Here is a 20974-nt window from a genome sequence, read left to right as displayed (position 1 = left end):
GGACTAATGGCCAACAATTTGTCTACGCTGCACTTTGGAGTTTACAAGAAAACATAAGATTAAAGAGTCACGGTAATATTAAGCTGACTGAGAATAATTGTAGAGGTAATTAGATTTATGTCTTGGCATGAAATACTAATGTAATTATTTTTCTAGTACTTTCAAATAGTCTTGCACCCATCATAGCAAGTTAAAATGAACAATTGTTGTTTACTACAATATACATGTACCTACATTCGAAAATTATATACATAAAATATAGGAAGGAATGTAATATATTTAAAAGGAATATTTCCAATAATCCTCCAAACTCCTGTACCAGAGATGGTGTACCAAACGCTACCCAACACAATATGTATTTTGGAAACAGCACCGATGGAAAGGTTTGCATTTTAATTAAAAATAACAAAGTTCTTTAGCATATATGTTTTTGTGTATTGTTGGAAGTATATGAAGAGTTTTCTAGAGTTAAGAAATACAATCAACACCCATCCATAATTCATTATTCGTTTGTTTTTAAAATACCTATGCCCAAAATGATCTTATTCTAATTAGATACAATTTTAATATGTTATATACATAGCTGAACTTTAAACATGTACGTAGGCTATTTGTTAGAATGATATTCATATAATATGTATAGCAATAATTTACACTAGAAAGACAAAATACTATGTTTTCAAAGGAACAGGGATTTATTAATTGTAAAATGTTGTTATGTTAATTCTAATAGTACAATGAACTGGAAGGATGTAAAAAAAATAATAGTAAAAATATTTATATTTATAATTGCATACAACGGATTACAAGTGAATCCGGACCGGTATAGGATCTGAATATTTTAGAAACACCATGGTTATGACTCTCTCGATTAAGTTTTTCTTATTATTTCCAGTTGTTTTGTACTCACAGTACTTACAATATACCTATACTTACATAGTTTGGAACTAGATGATGCTGTGTGTTACTTGCAGGGAAGTCCCTATCTCCTATTCTCTTAGTAATTCTGATCACCTTTTTTGTGTGTGTAAACACTCCATACATAATGAACCTATAAAATTTGTGCTTCTTATGTCAAGTAGTTTTGAGATTCACGATAAAAGCTTCGTTAAGTGCTATATCTGCCTAAAAAAGAATAACATTCTCTCAACTCAGATCTTTCAGTAATTGGATAAATGTTTTATGGGTCTTTTAAGATTTTTATTTCCATTCATTAACGTAAAAATAACCGAGACCGTTGAAAAAACAGACGCCAGCTAATGGCGCCTTCTAATATAGGTAGAAAAAATGTTAGAGAGCATTTAGATTTTTTTAATAAAAAAATAACTACGTGTCATAAGCGGGTAATAAAAAAGATGGTAGTCAGTGTAATAAAAAATATATGACCTGTAGGATTACTCCTTTTGTGGTTAATTAAGAATATAGTCGTGCTGAGTAGCTGGGAGCTGCGGGTTCAAAATCTGTTGGTTTAAGTTTTTTCTTATACTACGATGGTGGCAAAGTTTATTGAATGTTATATTGTTGGAATGTACTGAATTACATTTAATATAAATAATTTATATCCTACTATATTCTATACTTTACTATAATTTAACAGCATAAAGAAACTTTACTTTTAAGACTAACCGTCTTCAAAAAAGTAAAGTTTCATTTATGCTGTTTAAATTGTTTAATATTTGTTATTATGATTAACCCATTTTGGGTTAGAATAACTGAAACATTTGCAGTCACTTGAATAGTTTCAAGTCTCAACTGTAAAAAACAGGGGGGGGGGGGAGGAGGCAATTAGATATTAGAACTCCGTAATAAAATAAGGTAACATCATTGAACTCGTATGCGTTAATAATTTATTTTGTACATTCTGTATATAAGTAAAATTAATGTTTTGTGTACATAAATTTACATCTTTACATACATAGTATAAAACACAATTGCTGCTGCTGTCTGAATAGATAGAAAACATTAGCTTAGATCTATTAAATTACACATCAGAGTTTAATGTACTTTTCAGCAATATATAAAGTCAATTCAAGAAGAAGTAATATAAGAAGTATACACACTTATAATGCCCCGTATGAAGTCTGGGCAGGTCGCTAGTAATTAAATAAACAAATAGCTTGCAGTATACGAGTAACAATAATACTTGCGGCTCGAATTCTACTCTCCATTGTATTGTAAGTGTCATCAGGCCTCCTCAACCAAACACAAAGTTGAGTATTTTCCCTTGCAAACTTTCTCGTAATAAATATGTTTGCTCATATTAGGTATATGTTATCGTGGGAACATAATTGAAAAAGTTTTGACAGGGGTTAAACTGCCCCAGTTTAACCCCGAGAGCGTTATGCTAGCTCCAATTGTTAGATTACAAGCAAATATGTGAAGACGAATATTCGTATGCAATTAACAGTGATGTTAAAGAGATTTGTTTGCACAACTATGCTCAAATAAGTTTAATGAGAAATTAACTATATATATATATATAGGTATGTTTGGTTCATATAAAATATTAATGTAATAAAAACAAAAAGAAATTGCCCACACTTCCCTACTTGGTAGGAATTTTTATTGGAAAATTCTTTGTTAGTTATGTTTCTGCAGATATCTACTTAGTTTCTTAGACTTTGGATCATTTCATTTTATTCAATGCATTAAGAATTTACAGAAACAAAAGCGTATTAAGATCAAATAGTGTATTTAAGAATTTATATTCGTAAAAGACTAATTTTATGCAGAGAATCCGTAAAGAAAATGGGTAGTATGTGTGAAAATCCATCTGTCATTTCCAATATACAAATTTGATCACCATCGTTTAAATGAATCATAAATTTACATTATAAGAGGTAATATTAGTAGTCCTTTCAGAAGTGGAGCAAATTTGTATATATTAGTAGAGTATTTTTTTAATTTACACTTAATGAGAAACTTATCACTGTCGACTGCAGCAGTGTTATAATAAGACTTATTTCTATAATGCACATAGGTTCTCCTATGTTTAAGCTTTTACTGCAAAATGCTGCACAATATTCTCACGTTTCCAGCTATATATTTACTAGAGAGTCTTTATTCCTAAGACGTCATAAGACCCGAATAGTGAATCACAAATAAATCAGTTCAAAAGATAGAAAACACGAAATATGAAACTTTCCACAGCCGTTTGTGAGTACCACTGTCTTACTAATTGCTGTTTAGGTCATTTCATAGTCTAGTTTATTTAGCTTTCATAATTTCAATTTGCAGAATGAGCTATGGTTACTAATTGTCAGGCTAAAAAGTCATAGGAATTATGACGAATGAGGGGAATTATGGGTATTACAAATGTTAGTTTATGTCTGTGGTGCTGATTATTTATAGGTAAAATTTCTATCACCAGTTAGCATCCTCGCCTTTTTATTTATATTATTTCATTTATATATTTATTAAAACTTTAATGCACAAATACATAAATAAAGGTACACATGGCGGACTTAACACCTTGAGGCATTTTCTCCCAGTCAACCATTGGGCAAACAGAGATTCATGTTGGAGGTGCATTAAGAAATTGAAATTCAAATCGAAAAAAAAATAATAATAAGAAGATCACTTTAATATGATTAAATATAAATACATATGCGAATATACTTATAAACTATAATACATAATATGAATAAATAATTATACATATATAAATATAACTACATACACGTACGTACCTACATACATACATACATACAAATACACATACAATTATAAATTTATACAAATCAACAGGGAAATTCAGATACATAGAGGTGGTTGGGTGGAGGAATAATACTACAAGGATAACAGGAGCCTACACTAGTTCTGGGAAAGGTGTTTGCGTAATTTGGATTTGAATGTGAATTTTGAAGAGCTGGGCTTAATGTCAAGGGGTAACTCGTTCCAGTGTTTAATGAACTGTAAAGTGAAAGATTTAGAAATGAAGCTCGTACGATGAGCAGGAACGTGGAGAAGTAAATTCCTAGACGGACGTAGGTTACGATAAGAGATGTCCCCATGAAAATTATAACCTGGTATTAATAGTATGTTAAATCCTGCTGCTCTGATATACCGGCAAGTAAACTGTATGAAGTATCTCCTTCATACAGGTTACTTGCCAGTGTCATACATATTGTTATACCCTTCTAAATCGCATCATAGTAGGTAAGAATGTTTGTGTTCTCTGTCTGAAAATATTTTTTATATATTTATGCCTAAAATGTATTGACTTAGCTGCTTATGGAAGTACATACAAGCTAAATTTGAAATTGCTTGTATTTTATGTGTATAATTTTAGCTACTTCTGCAGTCGTTTAAAGGTTTCACAGATGTTACTTTATAGGTTCTGTAGTTCGCCTAGTCTCTGGAAACTAATTCCAATCAAATGACATTGGATTGCATCGTTTCACACCTTTTCGTGATCTTCAATTGTACGTTAGTATCTTCGTCGTACCGTTCGTATTGTTTTTATCTATATTTCGTATTCAGTGCAGGAACTAAATGTATTTTATATTGTCCATATTGAGAATTAAGTTCAAATTACATCCACTAAACTTTCTATGTACTAGTTATTTCAAGGTATTGATAGAAACAGTATTAAATATAATTTTAGTAAGAAAATTTGCTATTTACGTAACTATCAACACCAAGTAGAATAGTTTGGGAGTGATACCTCTACCTACCTACCTCTGTCTACCTAGTTTTAATTAAGTTTAGGAATAATTTGATGTACTTACATTGTCTATCTGTTTGTGGTAAAGTTTAACGCGATTGGGGTTAGACACTTGACATTTTAGATTAAGAAATTTATCTGTAACTTCATTTATTTGAAATAATAATTGAGCACAGGAAGTATACGTCTAAAAGAAGTACTATGTATATTTTGAGTGTTTAGCAAAAGGCGGCCTTATCGCTTAAAGCAATCTCTTAAAGAATGTCTTATATAAAATATTCTTATTAAAGAAATTTAATACTACATTCTGATTTTATAGAAGAAGCTTACAAAACGCATCTATTTTTATTCTTAAAAGAAAAAAACGTTACTTTTTAAGGGGCTGCTTATCTTTGTGGGGGAAGATGAAGAGGAAATATATAAAGCTTTATAACAAAATAATAATATCTATACACTCCAAGGGTACCCTTTTGAGCCGAATGAGGTAAATGAGCGATAATGAACGATGTTGTTGTCTTAAATGAAAATATTTTATAAGGCAAAGGAGTTTTTTTTTATCTTATCTAGACAATTATTCATATTCGGTTCATTGGTTCGATTTGAGTATTTCAAGTTCTATTCTACCTTGAAACCTATTTTTTTATACATTTTTTGGTAATTTTTGTTTAAAAATGATGATATGTAAAGTTATAACAATTTTATTTTTAATGTTATTTCGCTGGTTCACGTGGTGGAACATACCATCGCGTACCCAGAAGATTATAGCGCAGCTTTGTCTCTGTTTTCCAAAAATTTATGGGTTCTTAATTAATTTACATTATTCCAGCACTTCATATACTATTGTTGAACATATAGACTACTATCAAACATTACCTGTCCCACACCATTTGCATCCATCCAATCGATTAAATTTTAAGTGAAGATTATGATACGTTCTGTTACGTGAAAATCGCACCCAAATCAGTTAAGCCAAGAGAACACTGTGACAAATAATTAAAACGACAAAAAATGTGACAAGCATTATTTGGTTCATTACCTGATAAAGTACCCACAATTTTTTTTCTCATATTTCCTCCATTTAAGGACAGCTATATTTTTATTATATGTAAACGACTTATCGATTATCAGAGAGTATAATTGTATAATCATTGAAGATGATATATAAGTGCCTTTTTTTCCCTTTTCCGTTTGTGATAACTGCAGACATTTACTAAGTATGTATAATTTTTTATGCGCAGATACTTCAGATATAACGTTATTATAATATGTGGGCAGTTTATATCTATTTTCATCCGTTCAATATTATATTTTGTATGCCAATTTTCCTCAATATACTGCGTAATAAATATATCTTATTGCGTTTTTATATATTTTATTGTGAATAGAAAAGAATACATATAATATAATACTAGAAGCCATGTATATATTTTTATAATGTTGCATTTTTTATCTTTTATATAAGATAGAAGATGTAGGTAAATAGGAATATGAGAACGAGTTCAGCTTAAATGTAATCACATTCATCAAAAATGTTGTTATTATTAATTCAAATTATCAAAACATACATACAAATAGGAATGACATCTACAGGTGGGGATTTTGGCAGTAATAAAAAATACAATACATCATATTTTGTTATTCCCAACAAAATAAAGGCCGCGTAAAATAAATCGTGCCACTGATTGATCAATAGGTAGTCAATACATAAAACCTCGAAGCCCTAACACAAACGACTCGGTAATAGCCTAATCCTAAACGGCTTTATTTGAACACAGTCCAAATATTTTTATAAAACTCTTGTTTATTCAAAACAAACCCTCTCGTTTTATTATTTTCGAATATGATATAGGTACTGGGAAAAAGGAAAATCCAATTTTCCGCTTACGTTCATTCGCTTCCGTTCGTTACCGGGTGTGCACTCTCAAGGCACTTGTTTTCCATGTATGGGTGTAGTTTATGATATGTCTATAGTAGTAGATATACTTTAGATATATAGTTATATATACTATTGCGCAATATATAAACTGGATATTTACCGTGATAATATTTATTTATTAACCTTCGATATTTAGATACTGTGATACTTATCTGCGTCCGGGTCGATTGTTGCAAAATGTAAAACACAGTATTTATATACAATCATTTACAATGCACTAAACAAATTGTATACATATTTATTCGTAAACTATTTTTACGTTAGGTTAGGTAGTAGGTAGGTTATTTACAAATACAAGTTTAAAAAAATATTATCATATATAATACTTTCTTTAGCTTGTGTTTTCAATTTTTTGTTACAATTTCTACCGTCCAATTTCACTGAAGTTAAATAGAACTGGCACGAAACTCAACATATACATTTTTTATGTTATTATATATTTCTAATTAGTTGAAATCAACTTTTATTAATAAAAAATTCTGCATACCGTCAATATCATTTTTGTATAAGATATACCATTTTCATATGTAACATTTTTTTTAATAAATAGTATTATTATTTGTAATAAATAATTAGTATATGACTGCGTATTATACATTTATTCATTGATACATTCAAATATATGCTTAATACTCGTAAATGCATATTACAAGATATCGAAATTGTATGAGTGGTCACGGCAATCTGCCACGGTAGCGCCGATACTCCACTCCCCTCGGCCAGTAGTCTTCCTTTATAAAGGTGGGCAGCATGTTCTTGGGCACCAGGACCACAAACGCCTTGGAAGTATCGTTGTAGCTCTTCTTCAGCTGCGGCTTCACCCTCACTGTCAGGTTACTCTTAAATTTTATATAATTGACAATGTCCTTTTCCTTAGTGCTGTAATGTAAACAGGGCAGGAGTATTGCCGTGGTCGGTGTACCAGCACGCAGCAGGATATTGGGCCCAGTGCCACAATGGTTTCCATTGACTCTCTTTGTGTTCTTCTTCTTTTGTACCACGACGAAACCATCATCGTCGCGGTTACCAGTGGCAGCACACTTGGGGTTAATGTTCAGTGCCGGTTTTGGCACACCCCGCTGTTCTGAAGCAGTAGGTTTGCTAGTGACGACGGAGGCAAAATCTCGACGCTGTGGTTGCAACGATGATTTTGTTGGCATTACTTTCACGGGCAGCGACGTTGGCGCTCGCGACGATAGGACGGGGGGCGCGGGGCGAGAAGTGACTTGTGGTAACACGACAGCGGATGACGTCAGTGTTGGCGGCAAAAACGCTGACTCATCTAGGCGTGCTCCACGGCGCGTGTTGATGTTTGTAGCGTCATTGGGTGAACTAGAAACGTTCCGTGAATCGCGCAAACTGTCCACCTCCTTGCGCAACTTACGAATAATTTCCTCGGACGCGTTGAGACGTAACGTCACATCGACCAAACTCTTTTTTAAGCAGACGATTTCCTTTAATAGGCTGGTTATGTCGAGGTGATCGAATGTGCCAGGAGGAAGTTTATCCTTCGCCACAAAACTCGGTTTGACCTCCTTCCCCAGCGATATTAATTCCTGTGCGGTTTTCTGTGTCCCGTCACGTCCAAGAGACACCATCTGACCCCCTTTGTTATAGTGCTCGAAGAACATCTTCGTCTTTGCGATGTCGTCCTGGCTGAGTTTGGACACACATATCCGCACTGCACTTAGTTCGTTCATTACATCCAGCTTCTGCTGCAGGAACGCAAGGAGCTCGTTGGCCACAAGTTTATCATAGATGGCTTCTATGTCGATTAAAACGCCTTACGCCGGCGCAGCGCTGAGCAAATTATTTATCAATATAAATATATTTTTTACGAATGCGTGCACATCGGATCGCGTTTACTATAAAACTGATAGCTAATAAACTAAAAGTTGCAGTTTTTATTTACATATAAAAATATTATTAATAGTAATATTTAATTATTTATAAGATCAGACGATTTTGCAAAAATGCAGTGGACTTTAATGTCTGTGATTCATGTAACTCTTAATTACATAATAAAGCAATGTAAACATTTAGTACTAACTAGTATTTTAATTAGGATAAAAATATCACCACCAAATATACAACTGGAATAGTAAACGGACTGACTGCCCTAATGGAAAGTTGAAGCCACCACCTAAATACAAATAGTTGACATAGACACGATATGATAAAGAATTTTATGTGCCGAACTATAGTGGCTATAAGGTATAATCAGTTTTTTTTTTGTTATACCACAGGTCAAACTTGGCTGCGACATACCTGATGATAAGTGAATATCGAAGCCGGCATTCCGAAGATATGTTCTATTTCCCGGTTCAAACGGGCCTTCGTGCTGAATAACATCTGATCATACAACGTGCTCTATTACTTAACCACTCTACGCTTTTGTTTAAATTATTTTAAATATCTTCATATTTTATTATTTATTGTTGGTTTTCAAAATACTCATATATAGTATTTCGAAATATCTATCTAATGTTATAAATGCGGTACTATGTCTGTCTATATAATATCTGCTATAACAATTATAATTGTAACATTAATTTGTTATAACAGCCAATATTTCTCTCCCTTCCAGATTGTTTATGATAACTAACGATAATATCGTCTACACAAATTTTAATATCATATTTTTATTTTAACATTTTAACATCCTCTGTAAATTTATTAGAATTTTCTTCTTTGTCTCAATTCTTATAATCTTAGATCTGATGTTGAACATTCCTATCTATAGACGCTACTGCATCTTATGAAATTTATGGCAAATCCTACACCGTAGGAGTTATCCGGCTTTGGATACTTTAGAATGAGTTACCTGCGCGCATGCAGAAAGCATTACGTCTAGCGAATCGTAAATCCCAGGATTTGTACTAGTTTTACTCATATGTAATTTCTGAAGAAGACGTTATAATACAGATCCTTTTAAAGTAAAATCTTCGCTTTTTACTCGCAATATGTACAATACAAATAAGGAAGGTTATTTTTGAATCCATAACAATGAAAATGATTCTATTTCATTTATGAGCACTCTTTAGCAAGAGATTGGAGTACCGAAAGAATTACTTTCTTCTTTTATTTACTTTAATAAAGGTTTCATCGGAATATCTATTAAAATAGCGAGTATGAAACGTACAGAAATTATAGACAGACTTATAATTGTAACTATAAAAAGTATCACTCCATTTGAAGGCTAACACAATAATCTATACTAATATATCTATTATAAATACGATGGTTATATTTGCCTGTCTACATTAGACAGTATCTCTGTCTATCTGTTAATAACTAAACAGTTAAACGAATCTTCAAATACAATTTAAAGTAAAGATAGATTGTTACACTTGACTATCTTTTATCATATAGGGGTGAAAGTTTGTCACGAAGTACAAAATAGAGACGAAAGTTTATACAGAATCGCTGATAACAGCTAAGTTGCTTTACATTATTTATATTATTATTGAAGATTCATGCACAATACTGGAATACCAAACAATTGTGATTTCTCCGTCCATGAGAAAAATAATCGTAGAATCGTAGAAAAGTAGTAGTAATTTTTTTAACTTAAATAAATTTATTCATTGTTAGATCATTAATATAACATGTCTGAATACATCACTACAAATATTGAAGTTAGTAACATATTTTTTGAAGGTATAGAATTGAAATATCATCGAATTATATATTCGATGTTATAAGAATATATATGTTACATTATTATAAATATTAAGTAATGGCCCGTGTATTGAGTTTGTAAATAACATTTTTTATTTTATCTCGAATCTATTATAGAATCGACCATCAAGCAAGCAATTTGTCATGTTATGGATTTGATTTGGAAACTGTAATAAATTAGACAAACTCTCACATATTTATACATTTCGTTCACTGTAGATTTTTATACAACAGTCACAATTGAATAAATTGTATTTATATGGTTAAAATAAAAATCCCTACAACTCGAATCGAAAATTTAATTGGATTTTACTTTCAAAAGAACTTGCTAAGTGTCATTATAACTTATTTTCGTTGGAGACTGACACTTATCGCGCAACATTCTTATTTACAGTTTCTAAACTTAGCTGTGTGTTGAGCTACACATTGTTGCAAACGTCTTATATCCCGTCGAGATTTTAAGCGGCGGAGACAAACTGATTATTATCTTTAGAAGCAGTAGCTGGTCATGTCGTCTATCTCACAGAAACAATTTTAAATACTATTTTTAACGATGGTTTTTTATGTATTAAGATTTTAAGAATAGTTTAATCGCTCTAGGTGAAGAGTATATTCAATGAATGACAGTACAATTACAATTGAAAAACTGATTTTTAAAATATAAAAAGGATACAACAAGGTGTATAACGTGCGCGAGCACAACCCCTGGTTAAAAACATTGATTGATTTTTATACTTGTTTAAAAGAAATCAGAAGATGTTGTATAAAAAATTTTATGGAAATTAAGTAAAACGAAGATCAAAAAGAATGATCCTCGAAGTAATCAGAACCATTAATATCAAATGACAACTCGAGTATAATATTTGAAGCCATTCTAATTTCAGTATATTACTGTTTCACGTAACATGCAGTCATTCCCTTAGACTAATTAAATATCTATTAGATCACTATCATTAAGAAACTCGTTATTATTCTATAAGTTTGTGTGTAAATGAAATAACTTTTTTCTATACAATTAAAATATTTGTAATAAGATTATCAGAAAACCGCTTCAGAAATGCTTCCAATATTTTCCTATAATTTACTAAGGATTTCTGGAGTCTTTGTTTTCTTGATATTTAATATCAATTACAGTATAAGCGTGGCAATTATTTTTTACTAAGTTATTCCAGATAACGGTTTATTTTGATCAAAAAATCAAACTCATTTCTTCAAAATCTCACCAGAACTTAATTAAAAAAGAGGCTAAATCTTAATTACTGTTTAATTAATAAGGAACTAAAAACCTTTTTATAATAATTTTGCTTGCAATCATATATTAACATGGAACAATAACAATGATATTATTTTTTAATATCAATACACTTTGTGATAATGTATAATAATGCGCCTGATTAGTAGTTCAGAGAAAGTTTAGCCGAGTTTTGCTATATTAATTTTGAAGGCAATTACTGTTTACCGAAAATTTATTTTATTTAAGTACATATAAGTTTGTACTGATCATTGTTATCTACAACTTTTGCCATTTCTCGGGTAACCGCATATTGCAATCTGATTATAATATATGGAATATATATCCATACTACTTTACATAGTATATTTAAAACAAATCACCTAAGGTGTCTGTACGCTTAGATCTTTTAAAGTACATAAAGGATTTTAACGCAGCCTTCAGCAATAAATAGAGTGATTCAAGAGAAATGCTAGTATGTGCATATTATAGTACAGATGAGCCGAGAAATACATGTATATGTTATGTATCCTTGCGAAACCGCGGCAAGTCACTAGTATGTGTGAAAATTTTAATTTCTGTTTCTGCAGTTTCTTCAGTTATCTTTTCAGTACTAAAAACCTACTAAATTTTAAATGTAGTGTAAGAGATATTACGAATTACACACATAGTTTTTTCTTAACCTAACCTAATTTATCAATAAGTTTCTACTTTAATCTCATAAAACACATATCGCTTTTACTCTTTAGTCTGAAACGCAACGCACGTGTTATCTATACTGTCACACGTTTGAAATAGATATGCTAGTGACTGGCGGTATCAACTCAAGTAAGGGGAGGAGATTGTTAGTAATGGAGACTAATGCTCCTAATGCTATCAATATACCACGTCAGATCGATCTCCACGCAGTATTTTCTGGAAACCTTCGCATTTAATTCCTAGTGATTTCGTCTTCCATTTTAGGTATTTCTTACTCCATGCTAATCCTACCATCCTACACTGCATGTACCGTTCCAAAAATTCCACTATCATCCATTAAAAAAAAGATGAAGGCAGTGATATTAAATTTATAATGACCATTATAAATATCTATGTAGGTATTTATTGTTTTTTTAATAAAATTTTGTTTCTTTAATTCCTCTTAAGCATTCAAATATTGACTGGGAGAAATTCCTCTGTTAGGATAAGTACGCCGTATTACTCATTCATTTCGCAAAAACTTTGTAGCCTTTACCTTAAGCCAAATAACCAAATTCAGTTGTTTTTGTAATAAAAAATAATACGGAAGGAATGTTCTTTCTACATAATATATATCCTTATGATGTTCAGATTATGCTACTACTCCACCACACTCCACAGCTTTATAGGTACCTATATGTACCTTCTTATATATTTCCACTAACAATTAATTTTATATAAGTTTATACTTTTAGTTCTCATGTTAAGTGGATTATTTGTAATTCTTAATGAGAATAAATATCTAAAATACAATATATGTGTATAACTGTACAACATAAAAAACAAGCTGTTAATTGCAATTGTTTGCTTTTTATGAGATAAAAAATAGCTTATATCCACTTGATGCAATCTATCTTCATGTTATAATCATTAAGATTCTTTCATTGTGAAAAGATACTAAACAGACAGACATAATATTCGCATTTTTAATGTTACTATGATAACACTGCTAAAATTAAATTAACTTTAATGATTTGTTATCGCTGAAGTAGGCACTGGTAACCTGGTAGTATATATGTAACCTCACATTCTTAAGAAATAATTACTAATAAAAAATTAAAAAAAAGCTAATACTATAAATACCTAAGTCGAGTTGTTACATTTTAATAACTAAACAGCTGAATGGATTAAAGAATTTTCACGTGAATGTATCACGATGACGGTGGGCATCTATTACCCCAAAAACAGCAAACGAAGTCTGGGTTAATAACTAGAGTCCTATTTGAATAATGCGCAATGAAACTTAGATTCACAGTTTTATTAGTAAATGCATACATAATATACACAGTGAACACCCAGACCAATACAAACACTCGTACTCATGAATACACATGTTTGTATCGTGCGAGGAATCAAATCTGTGACTATCTAAAGTAAAGCTGTGTGCTAAACTGCCAGACTACCGAGATCATGGAGTAATAACATTCCAAATTGTAATACGATAATGCAGTCGCAATATATTAATAGTGGGCTATATTTTATAACCGGGAAATCATAATAATAGGCCTGTAACTTCTATAATAGAAGCAGTTCGTTTGAACTTAGGTCGTTACGAATTTTCTGGGTATTTATGAAAGTTTTTATAGCATCCGCCGTTATATAAACATGACACATTCATAATTATTAATATTGTACTATCACAATAATAAAAGATATTTCATAATAAAAATTTTATAAATATGACATTGTAAAAGTTGTCAACGCAATGACATAAACATCTGTGTAATTTTAAAATTATGTCCGCTTAGAAAATAAAACAAGACAACTATAAATAATTATAAAGATTTATACATTATAATAATTTTTATAGGTTTATTTTATTTTATATCGTGTAAAAACATTAACCATTAAAATGATACCTTAATAATTAAGGATTTTTATTAAACGTATTATTTCCAGACTATAATTTTAAAGAAATTAATTAAATACGTAATATTTAATTCCTTAAGGTGTTTGGAAAATATTAATAAAACTTTACGATATACATTTTAGTGCACAATATCTGCACAATATTTTAATAATCATATTCCAAAATATTCAAATATTAAAACTTAAAAATTATTCCGTGCGCAATTTCAATTTCCCATCCTTAACTCCGATTTGCATCCAAAAAGTTCCACAAAAGTAAATAAAGTTGAACTTACTGCGATGAATCAAATTCCAAACCAATCAACATTCACAAACTTGAATACACAATCGCCACAAAACAAAACACACTCTATACTATAAATACCACTAAGAATATTAGTTTTTGGGCAGAAAAATGTTAATTTCGCGTAATAATATTAACACAGGAGTGCGTACGAACGTTACGTCCCTATGTCAGCACGCTTGGGACACATCTAAAAAAATCTGAATTCTGGAAGCTTATTGCCGCTTCGGAATGGAAGTTCACTACAGGAAGATTACACCTAAACCATTTCCGACCGTATTGCTTTATAAATAAAGTTGATTTTACACAATTAGAAGTACCAGGGTGCTGCGGGATGAGGCACAGATGCTGCGCGCATGCGTGCTCGTCTGTCATACTCTGTGCATGGTTTTTTATGTGTGGATGTGAGACGCTACATTGTTTGAATCTACCATTGTTGTGGACACTCCGTCCCCAGCGTGATAACTACCCTTACAACTCAGTGATTAATACTCCACTGTTTACTTTCCAGTGTGACATGAAGTATGTCTATGAAAAAGAAAACGCACTTAAAATGAAAATGGTATAACAATTACACTTCACCACGTTTATGAAAACTAAGTAGATAACTTTTTGCTAGGTTTTGAAGTATAATTAGTTGAGTAGTTACATAGTTATATGCTGTGCTGCTATAGTCTGTGTTACATGCTGATTACATAGCTTCATTGCCATCTTTTGTGACCAAAATGCAATAAATTATAGTTCCATCTACCTCACTATTTTTTCACAAAACGTATTATTAAGCAACTTATACTTGATTGAATGTGAATATATCAATGATAGTTAGTTAGTGTACTTATTGGTAATCGCCCGTAGAAATGAACAAACTCACTAATACACTCGTGGTTTTCGGTTGAAGGGTGAGGTAAAGCAGCAAAATTAAAAGATAAGAGACAAGACACCTTAGTCCTTCGACATGGTACTGTATTAATGGGTATCACGAGCGTCATATTATAACGTGATGTTTGTAGCGCTGTTTATGATAGGTCATCACATTTTTTGACATTCTAATTACACAAAAAAATCTGTAATTTTACTCATCAGCCGAAACATATTTTATAAAACAAGCTGTTTGGCGACTGGAATAATAGAGAGCTACGCAGAAGATATTGTTCATAATCTTTTGCGTAGTTCTCTATTATTTCAGTCATTGGTATGTGAGTCGATAATCTACCTCTGTAAAAGTTATTGTCATATACCGTATCATGTTCACTGGCTTTTGATTTTACATCGTTGAACATATTTAATAACATACGTACTCGTTGGTAAATCTTGAAATTTCAAACTTCATAACTTAGAGATAAGTTGAAATGACTATTTTAAAGTCACTTCCGGTATTACGACAGTTTCATGGACATTAGGATGTGAAACCATTTGTGTTATTATTATTATTGATTTACAGAAGTGTATCATAATAAAATGCGTATATAAAGACAAAGAGAAAATAACTCTAGAACCAGAGCACTGATATGTGTAAAATTCTAACACTTGATGTATATATTAAGTGTAAGAATTTTACACATAGTTAAAAAAGAAGTAACTGCAAAATAATATACGGCCTCATTAGGACCTAATGTTTAATTTATACTGAATGTTCATTAAAACACGATACTAATTACGTTTACTTATGACAAAGTCAATATAAATGTGATAATTTAAATAGCATCGTGATATCGGCCCGTCGTGATTGCACGGAATAGTCGAACAAACAGAAACACGCATACAATTTGCAAATATGAATAACAATTGGTGGAAACCCCTGCAAACACTTCACAATCGGGTTACATATGGGTCTGTATCAGTGATTACGGACGTATCCAAACAATTGATATAGCATTATTTTGTGGACAGTGGGATAATGCCAAAAGTTTCCTATTGACTTTTACTATTTATTTACATTACATATAGCAACAACGGTTTTTAAAGATATAAAAAAATATATTTGAAAAACCAATCGTCATTCTATTTTTAAATAAACACAGAGCTTTAAGTTGAATACTTGAATTAGTTTTCCTAAATATAAGACAACAACGGGTTTTATATTTAAGACAAATAATTCAAGAATTTTCAGAATCGTTATTCTTAATAAAAAGAATGAAAAAATATATAAGCATAAGTCTTTATACATGTTGGTGGTATACGTGTTAGTACACTAAATGTTTTGGATACAATTCCTTTTTAGTATGAATCAACATTTCGCAACTCTAAAATGTTGTTGGAGAATTTTATAAACATTAATGGTTTAAAACTTTTGTGACATATCACCTAATTTGCTATCACTATAACATATTTCAAGGAAACGATGATACGATATTTTGAATAATTATTTACATTTTTTATTAAAGTAAATAGGTCATAAACTCGACGCAGAAAGAAAATATCAGTGTAAATATTTAAAATTAATACAGATATTCCTTCTAAATGCGTACAAGCCCTTTTATGTTCAGTAGAAATACGATTTTACTTCCGGGATATTTATAATTGCATGTACAGATTAAGGCCTTCATTCGTCGAGTTTTGTTTATTTGGTATAAACAAACAGCGAAACATTATTTCGGGATTGCCACACAAACTTTTTTAAACAATCTCATATTGAATAGGTTACTTTATAACCAGACTTTTCACATTTAAAAATAGAAACGACTTTTATAGCTGTATAATAATTAATAATAGAATATATTATATTGTGTTAGTAATACTTATTATGTTTGACAACGTTGGTAGTCTAGCGTTGCAAACTGTATTTATTTCATTTTTTTCTTTCTACTATACTAGGGTCTTTTTTTACAATACGACTTTTTACAAAATCTATCTTAGTAATAACTAAGGTAGATTTTGTAAAAAGTCGTTCTATTGGGTAACTCTGCTTCAGCTTTTTTAACTACCTAGTGGCCTAGGTATATTGTACGCAGTGTTTTGGTTGTAGCGAGAGATTACACAGTAAAAGTACTGTACTGATGTTACATGGTAATGTTATGGCCGTAGTGCTGTTTTTACATAAATAAATAAATAACCTCCTGGACAATTAACACATCACTATCTAGTCCCACGGTAATCAGAACTTGAGTTATGGGTACTAGACAACTGATAGAAATACTTGATGTATATTTTTTAATTATATTCATAATATACATAGAAAACACCCAGACTGATAAGACAATCATACTCAGGAATACAAATGTTTGCACCGTGCGAGGATTCGAACCCGCGACCATCGGAAGTAAAGCGGTGTGCTTATACTAATATACAGGTAACGGTTACCGCTTAGCATGATATGGGCTGCCCGCTTGCTGCTAATTACATAAAAAATCGTGTAATTATGAAAGATTACATGACATAAAGACATTGACAATAATATATATTTATTTATAATTTCATTATTTTTATATAACTGATATAGCAGTAACTGTTCCGTGGTACTCTTCATACATTACTATTTATGAGTACTACGACGTTATTTTATTAATTTCACTACGATCTCTGATCTTTTAAACCGAAACAAAGCAACTGCTTGGGTGCAGAGTTAAGTGAGACAGAAATATGCAGACTTCACAAGTCACAAGACAATGCTAAGTTTTCCTCACATATAAAGAAAAAGAAAGTAGAAAGGGCAGAATTAACAAATAAAATTACATGTAGAATAAGAAATTAAAGTCAGCTTGCATATATCGATGTCTTGCTAGTGAAAAAGTTATATTCCTATACCGAATAATATTGAGAATAACCTACAATATTGCGTATACCAAGAAAGTCCATCTCACGGAAATGGACAGAAAACTCCAAATCAGCTTTCACTATGCTTGCAATGTGATTGACAACCCCCATTTCTATGATAACTAGTTCCAGAAAGTGGAGCTGACATTATTAAAGTTTTAGAGAATATTATTCGGTTAAGCAAGCAAGTTTGTTCGTAGATATCATTGAGAGAAAGTTCTCCTACCAACAGTCCGTGTCGCAACTTGTAATCGAAAATAGATTACCATTGTATGTACCTACGATTAGTATTTAATCTTACAAATGAAATTTGTCTTGAAAACTTAGTTATAAAAAGAAATTAAATATTTCTTTATTAACTTTTACTAAGTTTACTTATTTTTTTTTGTGGTTTTGGTAGGGATAGACAGAAATATACTAAAACTAAACTAAACAAAACTAAACTAAATATGATTCTGCCAAGTCAATCCTATACAGAGCAACCCTGAAAACTTATCACCATTAGAATAAGTATCTAGTTTTTTTAAGTTTCGTATATACCATATTATTTTCCGTCATTTCTGCAGCAAATATGCAGCGAAAAATTTGAATAAACCAGGAAAAATAAATAATAAAATAGTGATTTCTAGTTCTCTGTTACTTTTGTACAAGTTCTGTCGGAATTAATGTTAGTTTTTTGTTGTACAGCAAGCTAACACTTTTTTTTTAATTTCTAAGCCAATTTCTTATAAGGGTTAGATAGATTGATCACAATTAGTGAAATATTCCTAAAAAGTCCCAAGAAAGTTAATACAGTTATTATGCAAGCGTCGCATCTATAGTCAATTTCAAATGAGGACTTTGTATTATAAATTAATAAAAATAATACGTATTAAACGTTAATTTTTATGAGAATCAAGTACTCTACTGATGAGAGAAAGTTTACAATCTGATCGTAGTAAAACTTATTCCCTGGTGTTCCAACGTGGTGAACATGCGAATGCAGGAATACTTTCCGCCATATTGGAACTCCGACTCGAATCCCGAAAGCAAATACTGAGTACAAAAACTTGGACCAATGCTATATGAACTCAGGGAGGCATGGAGTCGAATTATGTTGATCATGCAATACAAGCTTAATGTGAAACAGTTTCGGAAATACAACAATAAGTAGTTATTATTCATGCTTAAAATTTGTATATTAAAACATTATTTTTATATATTTAAAGAAGATAATTTCCTAATAACTAAATATTATCTCCGTTTTAGTGCCCATCGCAGAGATCCTGATTCTGAACATATACATATTTTTTCCAAAAAATATCGACTGTATATATTCTACTGTGGAGCGACAAATAGAATAGACGAAAGTTTAATATAAAGGTAACATAGAATTAAAAATACGAGATAACCCTATCCATGTGACCAATTTGGATATTTACGGAATTATTTTATAAATAAAATAAAATCTTTATTGTCCTTATAGCTACAAAATAGTAACAAATATGATTCTATTCATTTCTGTGTTCCGAACTAGGGATTATTTCCCCGCCTAAAGGGAAAAAGAGTGCGAAAACTTTAATTAAACAAGTTTGGTGAGAATTGAGCTCAGGACTTTTGTAAACGGATAATCGAAGTCGTTGAATCCACCTGAGAGTGGAATCGACCTTCAGAACCGTGCCTGACGGCCTGACAATACTGGGGTGATGCTGACATTTGGAATCGCTTTTCGTATCTTCAACTCCGCAACCGTGAAAAATGGAATTCTTCCTAAGTTTAGGTAACTGGTTAAGAAGTTTTTTTATACATATATATATAGAATATATTCTACGTATAACATGTAAAATCTTTAATCTAATTATAATAATATAAAAAAAATATGTTAATGCTAGAATGTAATAGTTCTCCGTATTGTAAACTCCATGAATCTGTGCTGTAAATTTCACTCAATTTAAGTTAATATAATATCGATTCAATGATATTGTTTTATTTATGTAATGCAGTTTTTGACAAATATTAGGACCATTCTTCTTAAGGAAAGTGTTTATGTACATGGTATTACTTCACTGTTACCTTTCGTAATAAATAAACTGATATTTGTATATGCAGGAAATGACTATAATATTAATCATTTAACATAACGTCTTCATAAGTATCTCTATCCCATTTATGTTCGCCTTTAAGGAGAAGCAGGAGGCTGCTATACCAGCTGTGTTTTAGTTTGAGAAGTTACATATGCCACTGAAATTATTGGCTATTAAGACAAATGTTAATTCTCAGTAATAACAAAGCATTACACCTGGTTGTGTAACATATAGACTACATTTATTGCAATAAAGAAATAATAAGTTTTAGGAAAACTTTTTAGGATTTACATAATCTTGTCTGTCTCTGGGTACCTATTCATTCGATTTTATATTAATTCATTTTCATTCAATAAACCTTATGAGGGGTATATGGGTACTATTGGACATGCGTTGATTCTTCTCAATAAAAACATTATGTGAGAAAAACCACACTAGGAAATTTGTAACTAAACAAATACAAAGAAAATTTCAAAGCCAATGAGATACCATTATTTGGAATATAAACAAGAGAGAAGAGATCAAAACGAATACTTGTCATTGAGATGTATTTGTTTGTAAACTATATCAGAAATTCAATTACTTTTTTGTGACGAACCTTCGTTTTTTATAAAACTCAACCAACGAATATTCTTTTCAATCTAATAGGAATATTAATTTCAATCAAATCTGCTGCCTTATATCGTACATCGTACGGTATGTACATTAAAACACATCATAAGTATAGAAAAACCGAATACACTGGCATTTATTT

At 31.0% G+C, this 20974-nt stretch overlaps 2 protein-coding genes across 2 annotated transcripts in view; both read right to left on the bottom strand.

Annotated features, from left to right (window-relative positions):
- Positions 1-14580, bottom strand: part of LOC131853954 (lachesin-like) — a 74100-nt gene extending 59520 nt beyond the window's left edge. Inside the window, exon 1 of the mRNA XM_059205047.1 lies at positions 14397-14580. The gene's annotated coding sequence lies outside the window, so the exon portion shown is untranslated. The remainder of the gene's footprint in view (positions 1-14396) is intronic.
- LOC131854492 (uncharacterized) lies at positions 7277-8302 on the bottom strand. The gene has a single exon (XM_059205622.1). It carries the CDS (start codon positions 8300-8302, stop codon positions 7277-7279), a length of 1026 nt encoding a protein of 341 aa, XP_059061605.1.
- Positions 14581-20974: the final 6394 nt, after the last annotated feature.

Source organism: Achroia grisella, unplaced genomic scaffold, assembly GCF_030625045.1.
Source record: "Achroia grisella isolate CSIRO2021 unplaced genomic scaffold, CSIRO_AGI_Agris_v1 utg1186, whole genome shotgun sequence".
Classification (NCBI taxonomy): Eukaryota; Metazoa; Arthropoda; class Insecta; order Lepidoptera; family Pyralidae; genus Achroia; species Achroia grisella.
Note: the sequence above shows the minus strand (reverse complement) of the source record. Positions and strands in the feature narration are given on the sequence as shown.